Here is a 24,769-nt window from a genome sequence, read left to right as displayed (position 1 = left end):
CATATTCATATATATGACAGATAAGCTGAATAGTGCCTACTCATCTGTGCCTGCAGATAAGATATAAATCCCATACATAACCTTGTTTTTGTGACTGAACAAAAAGGCAGGCTAATATATCTCTATATAACAGGCTACGCATGTTCAAAAACAATAATGTGTGTTAATAAGGACAGAACTGTAACTCACTAATTGGTTATTTACTTACATAAGAAGACCTTTTTTTGTTGTTTTTCAGCAAATTTTAGCAAATTTCACTGCACAGTCGGATAGGCTGCAATAATAAATTGCATTTTCAGTCCCACTACAGCCTATACTTACAGATTTGTTCAGTAGGGCTGCCCCCTATAGTCAACCAAACCTTAGTCGACCAGAAAGGTCATTAGTCATCAAGATTTCACTGGTCACTTGGTCGCAGAGAAAAAAAAAAACAAAAAAAAAAAAAACTGAAACTCTATTAGGAGCTGCGCCTTGTCAAAATAAATCAAAACCTATATGACTGGACCATGTGGGAATTTAATTTGAAAGACAGACACAGGAAGTGGCCATGCTCAGCAGTCAGACAGGAGTCGGGTTACAAACCAATCACAGCTAATAGATATCTTTCCCTTGTAAATATTCAGTCTGATAAATATGGTAAAGTTGATCATTTTCGTGCAGGGCTACCCAGAGCTTTACATCTGTCCCACAGTCGACAGGCCTACACACTTCTAAACAGCGTCTGGAAGAAGATCAGCTCTGCACTCAGGATTTCAGGTTAATAGGCTATACAATGCTTGTTATGGTTGCTTAGCAACCTCAGACACAAACTGCCGCCACGCTAGTTAATAACATGTCAGGCAAGAAATCCAAAGGGATCATTTTGAGAAGGTGAAGGACGAATCCAAGGTGATATGTAAACTCATCTTCATTCGTCAACTAAAACATGATGTGTCATCTGTAACACTTAAGTAGCTACATGCCCGTTAGCCACTTAGCACAATCATTACTGCTTTGCCAACAGCATCATTAACAGGCGGCTCGCTCAGTGTGTGACGTGCACTTGTAGATAAAATATAGGCCTATATTAATGAAGGTTCATTGGTACAGTTGTAAACATGCAGGCAACTAGTCTACTAATGGCCCTAAATGATGACTATTGGTCGACTAGGAAAATTCTTAGTCAAAGGCAGTCCTACTGTTCTCTTTGCTTTATTCATGCATCTTTGACCACTTGCAGTCTGTCTTTAATGAATACAAACAGCGATGTACTGACTGAGCAGATGTCATGTAAGTGTACATTGTTTCCTCAGATTTTTACCTCAAGTCTTCACTTGAACCTGCACCACCTAATGTAGAGCAAATCTTTTCCTCTTTATCACTGTCATTCAGTCTGATTGCACCTGGAGAGGCAATTACAAGGACTTTACTGGAATTTATTTGGAAAAGCATGGAAAACACCATCTCACTGTCTGCACACACATGTCAAGAAAATTCATTTTACTCACATGGAATTACAATTTCAGAACAGAATGTGTGAGTGTTTTCAGAATTTAAATATGAGAAGAATCAGCATATTTAAGAAAGACTGCAACTCTGTTTCTCTTCACTCAAAGTAATTTAGCAACAGCTGAACCTGCTTGTATGTATTTTTTTGTAAACACTGAGCCTCTACGTGACCTTGATGAAAATCCTTAAAAGTGCTGGGCTTTGGACACTGCAGATATGACATCACTCACCTGCGACTGAGATGATATCATTAAATGACAAGCTGCCAAAAGACGCCGTCTGTGAGCTGCTGAAGACTCAACCCTACCAACACACACACACACACACACACACTGCAGATACTGACTGCAGCAGCATCCATTCACTTCACTACAGTCTGTCTTTCTTTTACATTGCTTTGTCAAAAACACTAAAAGGGATGTGCCATGTTTACAGTAATCAAAATAAAAGCACTTCCTTTTCCACAGAGAATGAGACTATTTTTTTCATAGACAACATAAAGCTATAACACTCAACAGAAAACTTTACAGGATCAACAGAACGATCAATAAGCTACTGCACAGAAAAAGCTACTGATAATTTTAAAAAGTCAAAGCTAAATAAACCAGAAGTACCGCTTCTAAGTCAAGTTACACTCACATTTGACATCATCTGTGAAAACATGGATGCTTCACACACATCTTCCCCCAGCAGCGCAGAAGATCTATACAATCAGCACCAGTGAAGTATCGTCAAGTCAAGTCAAGTCAAGTCAAGTCAAGTCAAGTCAGGATTTATTTCTAGAGCACATTTAAAACGACGGCAGTCGACCAAAGTGCTGCACATTGGGGGGTACAGAGTTAAAAAAACATCAATAACAAAAATAGAATAGATGTAGAAAATAACGATAAGAAGACAGAGCAAACAGTGCAAACATTAAAATAGCAATTAAAAAAAAAAAAAGGAACTTGAGATCATCATCCAAATGTCTCGTTGAATAATGGCAAGAAAAGTGCTGGGTGTTTTTTGCAGAACATTATGATGTCACAGTGAAGTTGACCTCTACCCTTTTGGATATTAAAGGTCATCACTTCATCATTTTATCCTATAGAGCCCAGTTCAGGCAAAAGATTCACAACGAGAGAGAGAGAGATGAAACAGGCGACTACTGGGAATGTGGTGTTCTGCAATGTTCTAAAAACTTCACACCAATGCAGTGCTGCCTCAGAATTATTAATTGACATTAACAACTTATTTTCTCAATTGATTACAATTAGTAATTAATAATCAATAACCAGCCTGCCTTTAGTAAACCCCAACATCTTTGAACACCAAATTCTAACCACTTCGTCAATGAGTCCAAAAGGATGTTTGTTCTGCATTTGAAGAAATTCACAAAATGTTTTCTTGAGATGTCGTTTCATGAGAGTGAGACAGATGCAAGGACACAGTGACTTTTACCTTTGAGATTTGACCACTAAAATCTAATCAGTTCATTGTTGAGTCCAAGTGAATGTTTGTGCCAATTTTTTTAATTTTTTTTATTGCAATACGGACAACATGAAAATATATTGTTTCCAGTCATGGCCCACCATTGGCTCCGCAATGGAAATTTCCACATACTGTTTTTTATGCTCATGCCAATGGAAACAACTAGAACAGACGTGCCTATATGACTGTTAGTTTAGCAATAGTATCCTGTAACAGATTCATCTTGTCCTCGGTCAAATCATACAACACTGGTTCAAACCAGTACTTCTTATCAACTGCCTGTTTACTTCTGTTGTGTGACCTTTTCGCCCTGTCAATAAATGTCTGACTGTTAGTTACTGTTTTCGGCTCTCACTCTGCAGATATTGAAGTCTCTGTATGACCTGATTGCTCTTCTTACAAGAATAAACCATACAAAAGAGTTTGTTTTCTCTTAGAGTATTCTCATCATAGAATACATCCTTTTTCTCCCACAACACATACGCATAAACAGAACTACAAGTCCCAGAGAACACTGCAGTCAGACTGCTGTTTTGTTGCTGTACCACTGACAAAGGAGGGAAGTTAGAGGTTGACCATAACATTTGGTGTTCACTTTGATTTTCATTCAGATTTGGATTAAATATTTAAGTTTAAGTTGCAGCCGTGACGCTCATGGGTACTGTAGTGCCAAAAAACACTCCAAATTGACTGAAATAATGTGATTTGTCAAGAACAGAGCTCAAAGATTTTGAATGTAGAATCGTGAAATTAACCAGGAGACTCTCATATGTTCAGCTACATATTACTGTTGTTGCCACATGACCTCAATTAATTACATAAACAGATGCTCAAGAGTACTGTAAGTGGGCAGCCCTGTCCTCCGGTCTGTTTTTTCATTACAGCATGCTGTTGTAGTCGTAGCTTTAGATGATGAGATGCTGGACATCAATCTAGGAGCTGCAGTTTGCAACTGAAGAGGACCAATGGGAGTTTTAATCCTGCAGCTTCATATCAGCACCATATGCTGCAGCTCAACACCACAACATGAAGAGAATGTTTTAACCCCAAAACAACATCTGGCCTTTACAGCCTTTTGTGGCTCATAAACTGCTAAAGTTTTTACAGCCGGCAGTTTGGCTGCTGATGTGATATGGAGGCTCTGATAGAAAGTGACGAACCTGAGAATATATTAAGGGTCTGCTTCAGTTTACTGCAGTTAAATGACTCTGTCTCTGAGCAGATGGATGGTGGTGTAAAATACAGTCTCCCCTCTTATCAGTTTCAAGGATTCTCCACAAGATCTCCAGATGTTGTTTGATGGAATTCCAGGACTTTTCAAGGTAAGACAACAGTAAACAAACATTGTATGTATAAGACTAGGGCTCAATCATTTACAGGAAATGATAAATGGACTGTCACACTGGACACTGAGACTTGGGGTTCAGTGTCTCGCTCATTAACACTTGAGCATGCAGACAGGAGGATCAAACTCCCAACCCTACAACTGACAGACAACCTGCTCACATTTGAGAGGCTGCAAACAGCCTCTTATTTTTCTGCCCTGAAATATGACTTATGAAAATCAGAGCAATTACTTTCCTGTGGATTGACTAGTTTGTTCTAGCTGTACATACAACTCCCCCCCAACACTGATGATTTAAATCATCAGCCGAACCTCCAGGGCTGAAAAATGAAGCCAATGCTTAAGTGCAAAAACCTGCAGTTCCTCTAATTACTTATAGCGCCACAATACACAACGAAGGGCTGAAAGGCTCACAAAATGGCTGTAGGTAACTAAAAACATTAGACATCAGCATATCAAAGGATTCTTTTAGCGCCTTATATCTATGAGAGAGGAAAAGTTACAGAGAAACCTACTGTAATATCGTCTGCCTGTCTCAGTGTCTGTCTTCCTAACCTTGCTTATCTTGGAGAAATGATCCCACTGACTGACAATAGTGACATACTGTAATATTTACAACTATTTGATTTAATCACCAGGTAAGATCATCATTTAAGTTAACAAAGATCAAAACCAGGCTTATAGAGCTTAGTGCAGGGGTGTCAAACATATGGGCCGGCCAAAGGGTCAAATCCAGCCCACTGGATGACTTTGCACCTGATATTGAGGCTAAGAGGTGCAGGTGTCAGGAGCAGGTTAAACAGTGAGTAGATACTTGATGAAAATGCTGCTTCAGAGGCTTTTCCACTCTGACCAGAATACAGTTTTACGAAATAACAATCAATACTTACTGTGGTCAGATTTAAAGATATAAGATAATCTGTATCAGACGTCTATCTTAGAACAATGTGGGTGGAACCCTGTTCAGTGCCTGATGTTAGAGTGATGATGCGAGTGAATTACAAGTAAAATCAATGTAAAGATGCAATGGGCTCTGTGCACCAGCTCCACTACTTCCTGAAAAGAAGTAGGCATGAGTATTTCCTGTCCTATACTATTGGATTAAGTGATTAATCAGGTGTGCAGCACACCCAGCACACACCTGATTACAGAGCCTATTGGACACGAATTCCAGCTGGGCAGCGTGATGGACGCAACACAAATGACGCAAAATACACAAATTAATGAAATTAATGAAGTGAGTGGTGCAATTTCGCAAGAGTTGAAAAATCTGAACTTAACCAATTTGTGCTGCGATAGCCAATCAGCACTGAGATCCTCCAGGGACGTATGATGCAAGCACATACTGGCGGTCATTGATTCAGTGATTTCATTTCATTCAGTGATTTTATGATGCAAGTTATTTAATTTAATTCAATCTTATATACTTTATTAATCCCCAAGGGGGAAATTCAATGCTGTCACTCCATGTCATATACGCATACATACACACACAGGCCTGAAATACACACACATGCACAAACAGGACCTATACATGCATTAAATGGAGAGGTGTCAGGGTGTGGGCTGCCCATGGACAGAAGTTGGGGGGTTCGGTGCCTTATACAAGGGCACCTCGGCAGTGCCCAGGAGGTGAACTGGCACCCCTCCAGCTACCAGCCCACACTACATGTTGGGTCCGGGCAGGGACCTGAACCGGCAACCCTCCGGTTCCCAAGCCAAGTCCCTATGGACTGAGCTACTGCTGTGTATGAAGTGAGTCTACACAAAACACAGTATTCTAGTGTTCACATTCACGTGAGTAATGCAATGTGAAAATTTGTATCACATTTGCTGTGAACACAATATTAGACTGACAAATCCTCAGACTGGCAGAGAATGACGTAACCTGCATCTTCACCAGCTTCCACTTTAGTGGGAAATTATAAAAAAAAGTCTCATGTAATCAAAGTGAATAGTGCGCCTGCTCTATGGGTTGCACAGTGATCCCTGGATCATGTGGGTAATTTTAAACACAGCAGTTGAACCAGTTTGGCTTAATTTGCCACTGAGCAACTCTCATAGGAATGCAAGGAGCCCTGCATTTAACGCTGTATCCAGTGATGTCACAGTGGCTATGTCTATTATTTTATACAGACTATAGTAGCAGCCTCATGTTATCAGTCACTCAATCACTGTATACAGGGAAACACAGGGTAACGGCACGGCAGGTATGGCACACGGCAGTCTTGTGTTTAGTTGTCATGAACAATAAGTGAGCCCTATCTTCTGTTCTTCTTCTGTATTTCTCTTCACTGTAGGTAAGGTGTGTTCATGAAAAATTATTAGTAACGATAACAATTAGTTACAATAGTAAAATCAAAGGAACAAAAATAGGGACCACAACAAAAACACAAAAAGAAAATCAAAAAGAAAATTAAACAAGTAGTTTTTGTGTCAGCAAACTCTCATGTCTCTGATATTGAGTTTTCTCCTCTTCCTCTTCTCATTCCCTCCCTCTTGTCTCATCTTTTTTTTCCCTGTATCTGCCTTTCTGGTCGCTCTTCCTCTCCTTCTATCTGCTGTATGCAGCATTTTTCTCTCCTCCATCTTTCTACTCTCTTGTCTTCCCATTTTGTCCTCATCTCCTTGTTCATCTTCTTCCTTCTCCTCCATCATTTACACCTTTCCTTCCTTCCCAACCCTTCCATAATGTCTTTCTTGAATATTCTCCCTGTCTGCCTCCTTTCTTGCCTGCCTCCTCTCCTTCCCCCTTCTCCTCATTTCCTGTTATATCTCCTCCTCTGCTCTCTCACACCCCCTCTCCCTGTCCTCCCTCTCCTTTCACTTTCTATCTCCTCACCTTCACCTCTCTGATCTTGTCTTTCCTTCATCCTTCTCCTCTGCCTCCTCTATCCGACCCAGTTACCCTGTGCTGACATATTGACGTGGCCCCTGCTAAAGCGACGGTGCTCACCGGCCCTTTAAGGACGTGGTCCTCCCCGGCAGCAGGTTGCTATGGTAACCACGGACCAACACACACATGTATATACAATCACAAGTAGAGAGAAGAGGATACACTGTGTCTTATCTCCATACTTTATGTTGCTTCTGTGTGTGTGTTAATATTATGGTGATCCTCCACTTCAGAAACAATGATTGAGTCCTTCCTAACCGTCAACACATATCAACGAGGAGAGTCCCTGTGGTAGGAGAGTCAAAAATACATATCTATAGTAGTAAGAAAAACTGAGCATTTTTGGCTTTTGTATTTAAGTGAAAATAAATTCCAATTTTAATGCTTTTCCAAACATGGAGGTCATTTGTTTTACAGTGTGAGAATGTGACTGCGGTTGTGGTTTACCTGAACTTTTAGGTGATTTCAACTTGCACAATTACAATTTTTTGGGCCTATCCCGATTCCCGATTTGTTTGGATGGCCGATTCCGATTTTGGCTGATTCTGATTTCATTTTTTTCAAACCACTTTACAGCACACAAGATATTGCAATATTTTCTATCTTTCCTTTATTAGAACATTTTAACCAACATACAACAGCTTTTAAATAATCATCTCAAACAAACAAACAAAAACAGTGACACAGGTTAAGAAACATTTTCCTTTTTGCTCAAATATAACTTCAGGTACAGTATTAAAATAAATAAGTAAAAGAGGCATACATAAATTATTACTTAGATAAATAAAACAGGCACAGTGCAGCAGTGAGAGCTCCGCAGTTGACTTTAACACGGACAATTTACAACTTTCTCCTTGTCTCTTTTGATGTGTGTGCGTGAAGGATTAAGGTGAGAAGCCATATTTGTAAGAATTGAGTGTAAAGCTATTTTTCCTTTTGTTTATTTCAGAACCACACACATACACACTTGTTGTGAACCTCCTGCATTGAAAATTAAAGTACCCTCTCGAACCTGATTCTCTGGCCAAAATCATTTACTCCATAGTTGTCCTACCCAAAGCAGTGTGAAAAAACCACATTGCCCAAGCCGTGATTTGCACATGTGCGTGTGTGTGCGCTGCTGATCTTACATGATGTCAATCATGCGGCGCGCCAGCGTTTTAAAAATGCATATTTTAGACTGACCAGTCGGTGGCAGGTCATCGCCGATCACGTGAAAACCCGCCCAATTCCGAGCACTGCCGATTAATTGGTGCAAGTTTAATTTCAATTAAAGTAAATTAAGGGATGGCAATTCTGTCACTTTTTGCTTTCAACAGCCCAACACCTATTAGCCACTAACTGACTGAATTTTAAAAAGGTGGTGAAATTTCGCTGTTTTGTGATGTAAGTGTTTTGCCTTTTATGATATTTTCTGTCAGCTTTGCTGACACACAGTCGGACAGCTGCATTAATATGTGGAAACATAGTGTCCACTGCCCAACAATAGCCTTGCCTACTCTGCACTGTGCACAACCGGTGCAGGTGGAAGCTGGCTAGTGATGTCACTCATTTGGTGATTACTGCTGATAATTCTGTCCCTGTGGCAGGATGGCGTTGCTGTGGAAACATAGTGCCCACCTTCCTGTCTCCCTCCAGGTTGCCCTTAGTGAGTAAGCGGCTTTATTTTTGGCCGCAAAACACCTTAAGCATTGCTCACTGTGTTAGTACTACAAGCCGTGCTGACACTGCTGAAAGAGCTCACAGTAGTTCACAATGCTAAAGGAAGTTTGCTGCTCAAAATTAAGCTGCTTACTAAAAGGGTTGACTTGGGGGGAGACCAGAGGGTGAGCATTAAGTTTCCACAGCAACACGGCATGATGTGGCGCACTGTTTTGAGTTGAACTTTTGTTGAACGCCCATTTCTATTTTTATTCTGTTGCTTACATTGAAAGCAATGCAATGGACAAGGAACGGCTGATTCACATGGTTGAAATGAGGAATACAGGATACTTCCTCATTTCACTAAAAAACCTACATAAGTTGTCATCTGGCTGGAGGGAGATCGAGAGAGAGATGAGCGTTTCTGGTAAGAATTGTGAGGGACGCTCAGCAGAGCTAGCTTGTTTTACAAAGCGGAGATGGGGGTATGATATAGTATGGAAGCTACAACAATGATATCCAATAGGGCTGCCACGATTAGTCGACTAATCAATGGTTAATCGACTATTAAAATAATCGGTGACTATTTTAGTAGTTGACTAATCGGTTTGAGTCATTTTTCATAGAAAAGCACTATAAAAGTACCCCAAAATACTCTTACTGCAGCTTCTTACATTCAGATATTGGCAGCTTTACACACTCTCCCGTGACAGTGAACTAAAACCCTTTGGCGTGAGTATGAAACAAGACATTAGATGACATAATTTTGGGGTTTGGGCGAGACAGACCGACATTTTTCAACATTTTAACACATTTTTCGATGAAATGATTAGTCGACTAATCGAAGAAATAATCGACAGATTAGTCGACAATGAAAATAATCGTTAGTGGCAGCCCTAATATCCAAGTTATCTGCGATAGTATTGTTATGAATATGAAGAATAAGGAAGTATGTACTTAGCCATCTTTTCAGTTGTTACTCCGAGACCACAGCTAATGGCTTGTTTAAACGATGTGATGGAGTTCCATAACAGATCCAGTGCAGACAGAGTGCGTCTGATGTAATGCGATGTGGCACCATAGCCCGACGCTTGCATTCAGTTACAATACAGTGTCAGGCGGTGTTACTAGCGGTAATTGAAGAATGAGCATTGCCACTAGCAAGCTCCAACCAGAACCTGGTGGTGCGCAGTGCAGTAAACTTAAGAGTAACAAAATCAACCTATACATGACATGCGTAACCGTTCGAAAACATTCTCTGTGGTTAACAGTTAACTGCTGACATCCCTAGTTTGAATTCACTATTTCTATTAGGAATGTATATTTCAAGTTGATGCCAACATTCTGAAAACGTGATGGTACTTATTTTTCTAAAGCACCATAGGTACCGAGGATGCAATTCTTTTGGCCCTGGCAGGCCAGCGTATACACTTACAAGTCTTATAGTCTGCTGTTAAGTGCCAAAGGAAGAAGAATGCCTACAATCAGAGAAGAGCTAAAACAACCCATGGAAAATAGCAGTAAGTGCAGCTGCAGCGACCTCTGACTTGATTAATCTTTAAAAGAAGTGTTTTTTCCAACGGCCAGCTTTTTCTGTTAATTCTTTGCAATGGGATCGCTACAAATGGCAGCAGCATGCAAGGCACCGAGGGCCGATAGAGTCATGTACATGAACAAGTGCTGAACAACAACAATGGAGAAGAAACATGTTCATATAGTGCAGGCTATTTATTAATATATCCTCCTGAGACCCTGTGTCCTCATATGAGGACATCACATTTTGGGTTTACTTGAGCTTACACTTCATCAACTTAACTTAGACCTGTTGTCCTCGTTGGTGGACACTTTTTGTGCCATCTAGTGGTAGTAAGAGCATAATACACTAATCCATGTAAAAACAAGATGGCAGCCATCTCTGCCAAGTCAGTCTACAGCGGATCCTGACACAAAAGTAGTAGGTCCAAAACCTGATCACATTTTATGGTTGAAACTTGTTTATTTATGATTTATAATGTTTGTAGTTTGATATGGCAACAAAGTTGACCAATTTTAACAATAGTAACAAGCTAAGACACTGTTAATTACTCATATGAAGACATTGGGACTTTATTGTTGTCTTGTTTGACGACATTGGGACTTTACTGTTGTATTGTTTGAGGACACTGGTTCTTTATTTTCATCTCGTTTGAGTACATTGGTACTTAATTATAGTTGACAATGTTTAGTTTTTTATAGTTATTGGATCCTACTGATCCCACATAGCTAGGAGAATATATATATAATACGTTAGGGATAATCTAAGATTCATAATAAAAAATTGAATTGAAATTAAATTGATTTAAAATGTTTTTAAGAAAGGAGTGTATGTTTAAGTAAAGGGAATTTATTATTTTGTTTTTTACTGTGGTATGAACTTGTGTATTGAGATTTGTAGAATTTAACTGGTATTGCTATCGACTACTAAATTTCTGATATCATGTCTGATCACTATAAAAGCAACTGATCATGATTTTAGTTAATGAATCATCTGCAGAATGATAAATTAATGACAAAATGACCGACATTATTTAACAACAGAATGTGGATAAGATGATCTGGGTTCTTCTATTCAGAGTGGATCCTGCAGTGATTTCCATCTTGTTGCCATGAGCACCAGCAGCAGCCAGCTGGACATGACAGCCAACAGCCTCCCTCCTTCCTCTGCCTCCCCCTTTCTCCTCCCATCCATCTCTCTCTCTCTCCTCATCGCCATCTGCCCTCTATATGGCTTCTCTACCTGCTCTTCCTCCTCTCCCAATTGTCATCCGTTCCTCTGCTGCACATCATCGCCCTTATTTTACCTCCTTCTAATCTGCTGTTTTATCTGTTTTGGCCAAATATTTTACACTTTCTCTCATCTCCAACGCCTACATCTGTTTCTCTCGCTTCACCACTCCTCCTCTCCATCACTCCATCCTCCCATGTCTCCTCCAATTCTCTGGCAACTGAATGTATATGAGATGGGCGAAACTGAGCAGACTGGGTAAACAGGTAGGAATCACCTCTTACATTCAACAATTCAACACACCTGGAGTCGACTCCAGTTGAAGACACAAAGTTTACTGATTTTGTGTTATATATCTGTCTATAATGTTCCCAGTCATCAGAAATATTTGTTTATTATGTGTATTTTAACTCTTAAAGGAACAGTATTGATATTTGCCTCAAAATTCCAATAAAGGTTGAGTTCCATTCAAACCTTATAAGGGCAGTACACATGCTGCGTCTTCAACTGCCTAGAAAACACGAGGCTGGGCACTGGGCACTACTTTTGTGCCTTTTTCAGCCAGCTTTCAAGAGTGCAGTGGCAGGTTGCGTCTGAGGTTTCTGAGCAACCTTAACAAGCATCGTATAGCCTATTTACCTGAAATCCTGAGAGCAGAGCTGATCTTCTTCCAGGTGCTGTTTATAAGTGTGTAGGCCTATTGTCTGTGGGACAGATGTAAAGCTCTGGGTAGCCCTGTACTAACATGATCAACTTTTGCATATTTACCACAGATTGATATTTACAGAAGAAGGGAAAGATATCTGTCGGCTGTGATTGGTTGTTCCTTGTCACATGACATGCGGTGCCTGCTGCTGCGTTCCAAAAGTTGAACTCAGGTTTATCTCAGGGCGCAGCCGTTGTACCCTAAAAAAATAGGTGCTCAGGAACATGTGCACGCCGCAACAGCATAGTTCTGGCATTTGAGCATGCCTACACTGAAAACAATGAATTTGAGGGTGCAAAAAATGCAGCATGTATAGGGCCCTTTAAACCTCTGACTCATTAATAAAGTGAAGCTATTTCTCCTCACAAATTATTCAGTTTTTCATAATTAAAGATCAAAGATTAGAAAAAACCCCTGTGAAGTCTATGCATCCAATGCATCAAAACATTGTTTTCTAGTTGGAGCCACGCCTTGTTTTCAAACTGTATGGTTTGCCTAAAATGAACAATGCAAGCAATATAGTACACGATGACCAGTGCTAAAATCAGCCCGCGTGGTTGTCACTCGCGACAATGTGACATTAGAAAGTATCGTATTTATCTTGCAAGTGTACTCTTCTTGTTTTGTTTACTTCCAGGGTTTTTCCTGCATGGACATTCTGACCAAGTGACCAAAGCATTTGATCTGGTCAAACAAATCAACTTTAGGCAATTATGAAACTTTGTAACATAATTAGTCCCTGATTCGGACCAATGCCAACACTAGGTCTGAAAGCACCCTTAAAAACAACTACTGTAATTGGCAACAGCACATATGTTCAGTGTCTATCAACATGATGATAATTATGACGTCAATCAACATATCAGGCAAGTTGCAATAATGTTGATACTGAACAAATCAGTAAAATGTTTCCTGACCATGTGTTTTATTTGTTTTCCCCAGAATAACCGACCGTTCAATACATCTGCTCCTTATCAACACAGCATAATTTAACTGGCACTGGCAGCGCTCGCTACAAAGATCATTGTCTGGTTTAATACAAAAAACGTCTGCAGTGACCATGAGGCCTGCACTGAATGTCACTTTTCCCACTTGAAGCTTTTACTGAGTTTTTCAAACAAAGCCTTGAATGTCTGTTGTCATATTTTTTTTTACATCAAAAACAAAATAAAAAATCCTTATATCAAAATCTTCAGAAATTGGTCAATAAACCTGCACTTGTATAGTGCCTTCCTAGTCTTCTGACTACTAAAAATGCTTTAATGCCAGGTTCAGACTACACAGCATGCTTGTCCGTTTCGACAGTGGTTGGTAGATTCCATAATTGTGGAGTCATAAGATGTTGTTGTGACTGACAGACATGACAGACTACACCTTGGTCCACAACCAATCAACGCTGGTCGTCTTTCACGATATGTTTGATGTCATTGTTATTCCCTTTTTTTTTAGTATTATTGCTCTGTCACTGTGGGTGTTTGCAACCCAGCTGAACTGTTTTTGTTGTTATGTCAAAAGTGTCACCAGATGGCAGGAGCTACATTTGAAGTACCGCATGAAAACCATGCAAGTCACTGAATCCTCCACAACAAGTTCCTGCAAATGTTTTGTTACCAGAAACGCTCTGATTTAATGCAACACTCAACCTGCGGGGGGCAGCGATACGCCTATAGGCATCTGGTCTACTGGGAATACAGAAGAAGAAGAAGAAGAAGCAGCAGAAGAAGAAGAAGAAGAAGAAGAAGAAGAAGAAGAAGAAGAAGAAGAAGAAGAAGAAGATGCATTTACAATGAACAGAAGCTGTAATATTTGTTTCCGACATACCCCTATGTTGTCCTACTTGCGCTTTTGCACCACAACTTAATTACAACACTCCTGCTGATCCATTTTGTCCTCAACAATGAAAGACGAGAGCGAGAAGAAAAGGCAAACAAGTGTATGGACCTTTCCTTCCAGCTTATGCCGTTCATGCCAGCAGTCTGTGGATGAAGGTATGAAGCCAGTTCTGCTGTTCTCCCTGCTTGCCATAACCATAACAACACCAACAACCCAGGATTTCTCACGAATCGAGCATGCGCAGGCGTTACTGAATATTCCGGTACGGGGCATTTTCCGATTAAGGTGAATATATGTCACAATATTCTGGTTAAAACAGGCATATGCCTGGGGTCTTATTCGGAATATTCTCCAACCGGACTATGACCTTAATCAGGTTATGCACGTGTTTACATGACTCGTGCGCAACCGGAACATTGAGGATAATCCGAATAATACAGGAATATGGTGTGCAGGTAAATGTAATCATTGTCATTAACGATCCGAGCAGACACAGCATGGCGCTGCGTCAGGCCATAATACACTACAGCATCACATTCACCCATTCACACACTGTTGGCCGAGGCTACCAAACAAGGTGCCACCTGCTACTCAGTTTATATGCTCTCATACACCAGTGGAACAGCATTTGGGGTTCAGCATCTTGCCAACATGAGGACTGGAGAAGCCAGGGATTGAACTTCTGATCTTCCAATTAGTGGATGATCCGATCTACCTCCTGAACCCCAGCCATTCCACAATGAGTAATGACCAAGTCTATTTTACTGGCTCAGCTTTCTTACAATGAATAAAAAAAGATTAAAAAAATGAAATATAATTCATGGTGCTGCCAGACCATTCCATTAAGACAGCTGCATGTCTCCATATGTGTGCGGTAGGCAGGAGAGCAGGAAACAGTTTTTTCACCACAGTGAAAATGTTTTGTAAACGTTTTCTAAACACCAACAAATATGGACTGAAGCAGATTATTTATTTAGATAAAAACATGTTGTGTACTTTGAGAAATGTTGGCATCAGTCTTTTTTCTATAAATTTTGACTTTGGACTTTACAACGCTCTAGATCCACTGGAAATGTTTGGATAACACGAGTCTAACAAAATTCTACGCAGCCATCTATGGAATCTAATTCTGCAATTAGTCTGATAACAACAATATTACAGTAGCCTAATATTTATCTGAAACTGTGTAAAAATACCAGGTTTGAACAGAATGAATAGACATGCAAGAAGAAAATTAAAGAAAAAACAGACAATCTTTAATTTAGAATATAAATGTAAATGCTATGAATGAAGCTTCAAATTATTCAGTAGAGTCTGACTTTAGACACAATACAAAGTGTCTGAGTGAAACTACAAGCAGCGTCAACACAACATAACTGTGAAAACAATTAGCACTTGTTGGAGAACTATACAATAATAAATAGTATATCACGTCATTTCTAGGAGACAGGATTAGAGGAGGAAGTCAGGGACGGTGGGCTGTGGCACCACAAACTTCTACTTGTCCCAACAGTAGCTGAAAGAAACCAATAATTGTGCACACTGCACTGTTCCAGGTGTAATAGCTATCACACACACACACACACACACACACACACACAGTCAATTACAGAGTGGCTGTGACCCAGAACCCCAGAATCATCACAGCATTGACTGATCATTTCCTCAGCTACTGTTGTCATTGCGACAACAAGTCGCCTTGACAGGAAGCTGGACTACATCCCACTGGACAAGCACACACACATGAGCACACACAAGCACGATCACACAGAAATACACTCACATTCATCCTTAAAGATAAAGTTTCTCAAAACAAAATACACACATGAAAAACTGAGTTACCTTGAAGGTTATCAGAGAGATTCAAACTGAACAATAACAACATGAAACACACAGTGAACACACAAACAAACAGGGATGCCAATCAAGCCTTCCTGCTTCATCTAAATCAATTCATCCTCATCAATCCAGGAAGAGACATCAAAGTCAAAATGAAATAAAAAACAAAACTCGAATGTACACCCTGCGGTTGTATGCCTTCATGCACCAGTCAAGTTTCTCTCACCAATTCAGGATCTGACCAAATATTTCTCCTTCTGTTCCTGAGTTACGACGTTAGGAACGGTAAGGAACGTTTCAATTGATACGATCCACAACTTTTCATAGTAGAAATGGAAAAAATTCATACTGAACTGAACTGAACCATACCAGACTGCTTGGTGGAAACAGGGCTGATATGTCAGCCCTGCGATAGCTTGGCAACCTGTCCAGGATGTACCCCCCCTCTGGGATAGACTCCAGCGCCCCCTGTGATCCCTAACAGGATAAGTGGTTACAAATAATAAGTGAATTATGCATATCACACAAATGTAACGACAGAAAGTAGATTAAAAAAAAAAAACAAAGCAAGCCAATGAGTTAAGCTTCCAAATTTATCAGGCGAACAACTGCTGAAGGCTCGACTGCCAAGGCTACAAGGTGCTGCAGCAACTACACAACGGAGGGACAAGTCCAACAACTTCCATCATTATACAGCTTCTCCACCACCAGTTTAATTCCTGATCATATGAAGCATCAACAGCTTTGAGGCAAATACACAAGAAAAATACTTCCATTATGAGACACTGAACAGAAGGACACATCCACACCAACACAGACAGACGGACGTCATTCCACTGTACCTCTGCTGTTGGTCGCCAGGTCGGCCACCTTCTGAAAGGCATCCAGGAACGCTGCTACGGCGACGACTGTTGTCCTGAGACACACAGAGGAAGGTTTGCATAAGGATGAGATACCCTTTAAAATAATATTTTCAAAATCAGTGTGTGTATCATAGAACATCTCTTAAAGCTCTAGTGTGTAAGATTTATTGGGATATATTGGCAGAAATGGAACATAATATAATAAGTATGTTTTCTTTAGTATTTATAACATGGTCTGGTGAATATTCGATTCTGATTGGCTGCAGGGTGTCCGTTATAAATTGACAATGGACACCTAGTAAGTAGTTTTAGGGAAACTGTGCCAGCTACATTAAGCTCTAGCAAAAGTTCAGTCAGGAAGACAATCATTTTCATGCTCAGGCTGTAAATTTTGTTCTCATCCTGTCATTCACTCCTTGCACGTATGCTCACTCATTATCTCTAGGTGTCATTGTCTGAGTAGGTCAATTGAGTCATCAGTTAATCAACCAATAGCACAGCAAAACACCTTCTCTTTCAGCCTATCATCTTAGAGCTCCTCATTTTAAATGGTTCTTTCTCTGCCATACTTCTTTCTTGCAGCCGTCTTACGTGCCCTCCACCTCCCCATTACCACCTAGCCTTTACGTATTCATCAGCCTTATCCGCCTCAGCAGTCAGCAGCCTTAGCAGCCACCACCACCAGCCATGGTGGAATTTAACTTACTGCCACTCAGATGTCCCTCAATCACAAAATATCTCCCTTTGGCATTTGAGTGCTGTTATATCTTACTCAGCACAAATCATCTGTTAATCTGTACACTCATATTATGTATTAAATATTGTATTTACTTCATTCTTCTGTCTCACCTGATTGAAATAATAGTATCAGTAATCTGTTTACAATCATCCTCTGAACACCACAGGAGGGAGACTGTAACACACCCTGCAACTCTGACCTTAAGCAATCATTTCACATCCCTGTTCAGCTCACTACTACCAGTGTTGGGTAAGGGTTACTTTAAAAGTAATCCAAGTACTTTACTGTGTTACTTTTTTAAAAAGTAACCAGTTACTTTACTGTGTTACTCCCTGAGTAAAGTAACTCAATTACTTTAAAAGTACTTCCAACGTTACTCCCTGAGAAAAGTAACTCAACCACTGTTCCTTTTCTGGGGCAGCAGTAGCTCAGTCCATAGGGACTTGGGTTGGGAACCGGAGGGTCGCCTATTTGAGTCCCCGTCCGGACTAAAATATGGAGCGTGGACTGGTGGCTGGAGAAGTGCCAGTTCACCTGCACTGCCGAGGTGCCCTTGAGCAAAGCACCGAAACCCCCTAACCGCTCGGGGCGCCTGACCAAAGGGCAGCCCCCTCACTCTGACATCTCTCCACTTTGTGCATGTATAGGTCCTGTTTGTGCATGTGTGTGTCTTTCGGACCTGTGTGTAATTGACAAGCAAGGGTGAAAACATTAATTTTCCCCTCAGGGGGATTAATAAAGTGAATAAACTTAAACTTAACTTAAACTTAAAGTACTTTTAAGTATTCTACATTTCCTATTGGGCAATGGACCACAGGGCGCTAAGCCTACATTTTTTTGTCTCCAAAATTAAAGTTATGGACCACTTGACCTTCACTGAGATCCAATTCTCCCATCACAGCCGTCACTTTGACCAGTTGATAACACAGAACGACCTGCTGCCGTAGACAACTGTATGACAACACCCCAGCATTTTTAATACTTCCTCTAGGGATGTTACCACACAGAGTAAAAGGGGGAAATGATGGTGTGAAACAGCAGAGGCACTATGTCAACCCGCTGAGTTAACGTTACTGTCATTAGCATCAAGCTAGCAAACAATGGTACATCCTCACGGTCGGACATAAAGTAATAACATTAACAAATAGCGGCGGGGCTTTTACTCACCACAACTGCAGAGGCTCCCAGCTTCATTTGAAACAGACTACATTATAGATGGTCCGTTATTTATTAATCCCTCTGTGTGTTTATATATTTACTTTTTATCCGCTCCGTTGTCTTTGTAAAGTTAACATATCGCACCGTCATTTCAAACTCAACATTTGTTTCAAATTAAAAGCCCCTTATAACCTCGGCTGAGAGAATCCCTCCATTTTCTAAATAGGCGTTTATTCTGAAACATTTGTCAGAACTTCCTGTGAAAGACACAGTAGCTTGACAGTTTACTTATGGCGCTTCAAATGTAGCTCCTGCCATCTGCTGACGCTTTTAGGTGACTACAACAACATGTCGGCTGGCACATGAACAGACACAATCACTGAAATAATAGTCAAAGTAATAAAAACAGGACAAGAATAACCCGATGACATCACACACGCCGTTAAAGGCAACCATTACTTTGTAACGCGTTATACCCAACTCTGGTGATATGCGTGGCATTCGCGAGTAATCCATCCAAGAGTCATGTGTGTGCAAAACTGTATGAAAGCTTTGTTATACGTAATTTTAGTGTAACTTTATATTTTTTTTTTTTTGCTGTGAAAACATTGGACTACTGACAAGTGCTTGGTCTTGTCGGAAAGCTGCGGTTCCGCTGTTTCAAGATATGCTGGCTTCTCGCTATGACGCACGGTCGCGGAGAAAATCAATAGAGAAGAACAGGTGTGAATTTGGACGCACTTTGCATCGTACGGGCCCATAGGGTTAAACATGAATAGAATAGAATTTGAATTTAGAACAGACTTTATTGTCATTGCACAAGAAGTACAACAAAATCTGCTGTGCCATGCCTGAAATATAAACTGCTGCTAATGTTTCATATATGTCTGCTCTTCTGTTCTACCAAATGTTTCTTGTCATCACGTCTCATTTTGACATCTCACTTCACCACGTTCATGTAATATCTGAAGTTTACCTTGATCATGATGTGTATAAAAAAAATCGATGACTGGAGTCAGTCAGTGTTACAGATGATTGGCAGCAGGTGACAGGATAAAACATGCAAAAGCATTATGGTATGGTTTTTTACTCTCGGACACAAATTCTGTGTAGATGTTGTTGTGTGTGTGTGTGTGGTAAGGAAGAGGAGGCAGGGTGCAGTCAGAGTGTTTGTAATCAGTTGTGACCTCTGGTGACCTCTGGGCCGTTGCAGAATTTCTTGAGGCTGCTGCTGATCCATCTCACTGATAATGACTTTATGGTGGCATCATTAATCTCTGCCAGCCACACAAGGTTAATTGAGTTGTGTGTGTGTGTGTGTGTATGTGTGTGTGTGTCAGGGACGAGGCGACAGGAGAGGTGAGCCTGACATTTAAACACTTAATGAAGCAGAGTGATTGGATTTTCATGAGCTCAGGTTATGCAGAACCTCAACATACGTGTGTGTTTGTGTGTATCCTACCTGTGTGAACATTTCACTTTTAACGTTGTGCCAACTGGAAACAGCCAACAAGTAATAACATCAGTGGTGTAGTTGAACATCAGTTAGACAAATGTGAGTGTCAGTCTGAACATCTGAAACACCACCTACATGTTTTGAACCCTCAGATTCACTGTTGCGCTGTAATTAATGGTGGAACAGATCCATGGTAAGTGTTATCAGTGCCCCTATGCTATTCTTGCTATGAAAAGTCAAACTGTCTGCTATAAGAGACGTCTATAAATCTGATCCTTTTCAAAACAATAAAGAAACGAGTACTCTAGTTCCATTAAAGCTAGTAAGCTTTATTCATAAAGTAAAAACATGTCAAGTAAAAGATGGACAGACTTTTGGTCAGGTGAGACATTCTGTTGGTACCGAAATAAGAGTTTGTTGTGTTTTACAAATGTGATGCTTGTGTTTTCAAAGTGGTGACGTTCATTTATTCATTTGCTTTCTGCAAATGAGCATGTTTAAGCATGTTGAGTTATCTCGGCCAAAAAAGCCAATGCTTTGTGTGTGTGTGTGTGTGTGTGTGTGTGTGTGTGTGTGCGTTCGTTACCTGAGCTGTGACTGTAGCTTGCTTGCTTTGCTGATGAAGTCGTCCCAGACAGGATAACTACCCTGAAAAGATAAGAGAACATCCGAATTATGGAATTCACATCAGAACAACCTTTTAAAGTTTTAAGAGGAGGCACTTTAGATGGTTCAGGTAAAATATTTAACTTAATAGTCAATTATGTTTTTGTCAAAGTTTTTACAGAGGGAATTTTGGATTTTATCAGTCCATAATCAGAAATCTGGCTGTAATGTATAGCCACAAAATAGATATAGATATACAAAGAGAGAGCACATCGCTGTGCCCTTCCATGCGCATCCAATGAAATCCTGAGGTAGAGAGAGCACACCTCTATACCCTTTCCCACAGATTTGAGGCAAGCCTGGGGCAGGGAGACCAGCAGCAAAGACCCCCAGGAACAGAACAGAGAAGAATCAATGACAAACAGAAATTACATTGATAAGTCAGAATGAAAAGGAGGAGCTGGGGTGGAGGCGGGTTGCAAAGCAGCTTGCAGAGGAAGCAGCAACAGTAGACAGGCCAGTGCAGTTTAAATAGGGTGCCCTGAATGAGATTTGCCAATTGATTGCATAGAAAGGAATCATGTGATCTATCAGCGGACTCCCTTCTATCAATCAGCTGATCCATCAGTTGATTGAGCTGCTTGAGATCAGCTGGTGCAGCTGGGATGTGAGCTGAGGTCAAAAACATCGTGTTCTGAACTAATGCTTTGCTCATTTTTTGGCATGTTTTTGGAATAAAATGTCATATAAATCAGGCTACAAAAGATATATGAACAAGGTCATCTGTAAAAGAGAATTAGAAAAAACTCATCTTGAGAAATGGCCTAAAAATACAAATATATATATATAGTAAAAATTCATACATTTGAATAGGTTAATAATGTCACTAAGACACCATGAAACATCCCCTGTTGGTTACTTATATTAAGGTTGCTATCAGACCTAGAGGTTTCTTGCTTTGGTCTGAATCAGGGACTAAATTTGTTACAAAGTTGCAAAATTGCTAGAGTTGGTTCTGTTCTTTTTGATGCATTGGATGCGCTGAATGCATATATTAAAGCAGTAAAGGAGGAGGCACACATTAATAATCCTCCAGGACTGTACCATGGTCATGCTTGTTTAACCCAAACAATGTGTAATGCGAATGCAGTTGGTTCAACAAACCGCACCAAAGTTTGTTTGTAATTGACCCTTTGTTAAGTCCCGCCCCCAGACGCTGCCTGGCCAATCATAACGTAGCATCAGGCCGGCTCAGACCAGGGTCCGACAACAACACAGCTGTGCTCCATTGACTGTAATGCAGTCGTTTCAGATCTTTTTCATTTTCAAGCTGGTTTTGTGGATTTGGAGCTAAATGTTGTGCCTGGGGCACATTGTGCATTAATGATACTCGTTACCTGGAGAGGCTGGAAAAAGATATACGTTTCTTCCCTGTTCCAAAACCAAAATCAAACCCTGAAAAGTGTAGGGTTAGCTAGGTTAGTTAGCTAGCTGCTGAAGATATAGCCTACTGAATGTATACACGCTTTTGCTTTTTAATGATTAATAACCGACCCTGCTGTACAGGAACCAGTGAAGGGAAGCAGGGAAACTTTGCTGACACTCAACCAGCTGTGTGTCATCGCACTGTGCGGAGATGAATGTTGTTTGACTTCTTCCGCAGCCCCCCGACAGTCCAGCTGCCAGTCTGAATGCTGGGAGCGGCACGGGGGTGAAGCTAAACACTGTTCATCTGCACACACTGTGATGCCACACAGCTGGTTCAATATCAGCAAAGTTTCCCTTTATATTCATTGTCTTCTGTGGCGATCAGCAGTGATGTGGTGGTTCACTTTTACACTGTGATCTGTAGGCTTTAGCTTCAATCTTAATTTTGTTACCTTGATTTTGTTGCTGTGTCAGTCTGACATCCTGAATATATCCTTCAAATGCATATTGTGGACCCTTCTGTCTGCTTCTGTCTGAAATCACTTTTTTGAGAGTATTTCTCCAGGAAGTGCAGTTAGCGACAGTAAGAGCGTCATGCCAGTCTAGCTCCAAAACCAAAAGTTTGTCAGACTTAGCAACAGTAACTAAGGGGGGCGGGCCTTAGCGAAGGGTGAATTGGACTGAGACCACATCCTCAAGAAGGTCTCAGTCCGGTTGTTGTAGCACAGTGCAATTGCTGTGTTCACACCTGCCCGAACGAACCGCAATAGGGGGCAAATAAACTTGAGTTCGATTGAACCGAATCAAACAGGACAGGTGTGAAAGCACCCTAAGACAATAATTTAAAATATTAAATATATTAAATATGCAAATTATGCATTATCTAATGTAATATGCACCTATTGTATAAATTTCCAAAACAGAAATCTAAGGTTAAATGTGGGCATTTCGCCATTTTCTTTACACTGTATACTGAAAGGAGACATGTTATTGATGCAAAATGGCCCAAAATCTTTAAACTGACTAGTGCATTAAAACAAATATTTTTTCACCTGTAGTGTCTCCCCTTCACACACAGAGCTATACAGCAGAGGACACACAATGTAGTCTTGATCTTTATATCAGGAAGATTTATAAAATTATAATTTCTAAATTTATAATTGTTGCTGTGACAGAAAAACTGTATTCACAGTGGATTGATCGTATCTGATAAACATCCTTTAATAAGGTCAGTGTCACTTGCTGAGGTATGTAAATGTATCAGATCAGTGTGTCACTGGTGTCAGACTACCAATAACTCCATCAGACTCTTATCTGTTTGCAGTAATTCTTCTAAAACAGTAACACATAAATTTACATTAAACATATACATGCTCGAGTACAAATTCCTAATCATAAAGAGTTCACTCATGGACAGATCCTCAGGTTAGACCAAACACATAAATCTTGAGCATTTGATGCAGCAGTGAGCCAACAGACAACAAGGAGACGGATCAATACATCGATCCATACACCCCACCCACCCCCTGCTCGTCTAGAGGAAGCTAAACAAGCACCCCCAGGCATACAAATACAGTTTGGGTCCAGTGACACGGTTTAACAGGAGACAGATCCACAGAGTGTATACAGAACGAGCTGAGCTGAGCGCTGCAGTGCGGTACTGAAGCACACAAAGACTGGAGAAACTGGGGTACGCTTCTCATGTCAGCGGGAGTCCCCTGATGTTTTTGGGGTGGGTGGGGCTTTCTTTTACTGCAGTGAAACATGTGAGGCTCCTTCACTTCACTGGATTCTGTAGCAGACTCAGGCTGGAATTTAAACAATTCAACAAAATTAAAAATGCACTTTAAAAATCTACTTTCATGTCCTGTGTATGAAGACAATGTTTGAGTTTTTGTCCCTCACATTTTATACAGATTCTTTGTAGTATACTTAAAATATTCAAGGGGAGGGACAGGATTACTTCACAGTATAATGGCAGGCAACTACAGCCTGAAACAAACATCATGGAGACAAATCAAAATCTCCCTGCTGCAGCCAAAAATGATCTTTGATGTTTTAATTGGGTTGTATGGTAAGTAAGGTAAGATTATGGTATGTAATTGTCATTTTCTTCTGTTTCCTCTGTCAAAATTACACTATTTTTGTTTCCCCTGACAGTGTTGTGTTGAGAGATCAAAAGACCACCAGGACAAAAATACAAACTTAATTTGGGTAACTAGAAAGCTGAAGCCTTTTATTAACTTTTGATCAATTCTGTGGATTTCCTCAATTCTAGTGTGGAAAAGAGAGACAATTACAATAACTCGCTCAACATATTCATGGCATACAAGTCACTCCACCTCCACCCTCTGCTCAAGGAGGTTAAAAAGAGAAGTCTCGACATTGTATCGCATCGTATTCTTGGAGTACAACGCGTGCCTATTTCTCTTGAAGTATGTGGACATCCATGTATCTCTGTGTACTCTGCTAATGTGTTTTAAGGTTTAGTCAAAGACTCTCACACCTTGCCTATGATGCACTTTCATGAGTCTTTT

General features: G+C 40.4%; 1 protein-coding gene across 6 annotated transcripts in view; it reads right to left on the bottom strand.

The window, feature by feature from the left end:
- Nucleotides 1-24,769, bottom strand: part of LOC117263843 (protein MTSS 1-like) — a 125,341-nt gene that overhangs the window by 73,768 nt on the left and 26,804 nt on the right. For all 6 annotated transcript variants that reach the window (XM_078176057.1, XM_033637510.2, XM_033637512.2 and 3 more), the window contains exons 2-3: nt 20,785-20,846; nt 16,825-16,898 (exon numbers count right to left, since the gene is read on the bottom strand). In XM_078176057.1, coding sequence (XP_078032183.1) covers nt 16,825-16,898; nt 20,785-20,846 — 136 coding nt within the window. The remainder of the gene's footprint in view (nt 1-16,824; nt 16,899-20,784; nt 20,847-24,769) is intronic.

This window comes from Epinephelus lanceolatus, chromosome 16 (genome assembly GCF_041903045.1).
Source record: "Epinephelus lanceolatus isolate andai-2023 chromosome 16, ASM4190304v1, whole genome shotgun sequence".
NCBI classification, from domain to species: domain Eukaryota; kingdom Metazoa; phylum Chordata; class Actinopteri; order Perciformes; family Serranidae; genus Epinephelus; species Epinephelus lanceolatus.
The sequence above is the reverse complement of the archived record's forward strand: the minus strand, read 5'-3'. Positions and strand labels throughout refer to the sequence as shown.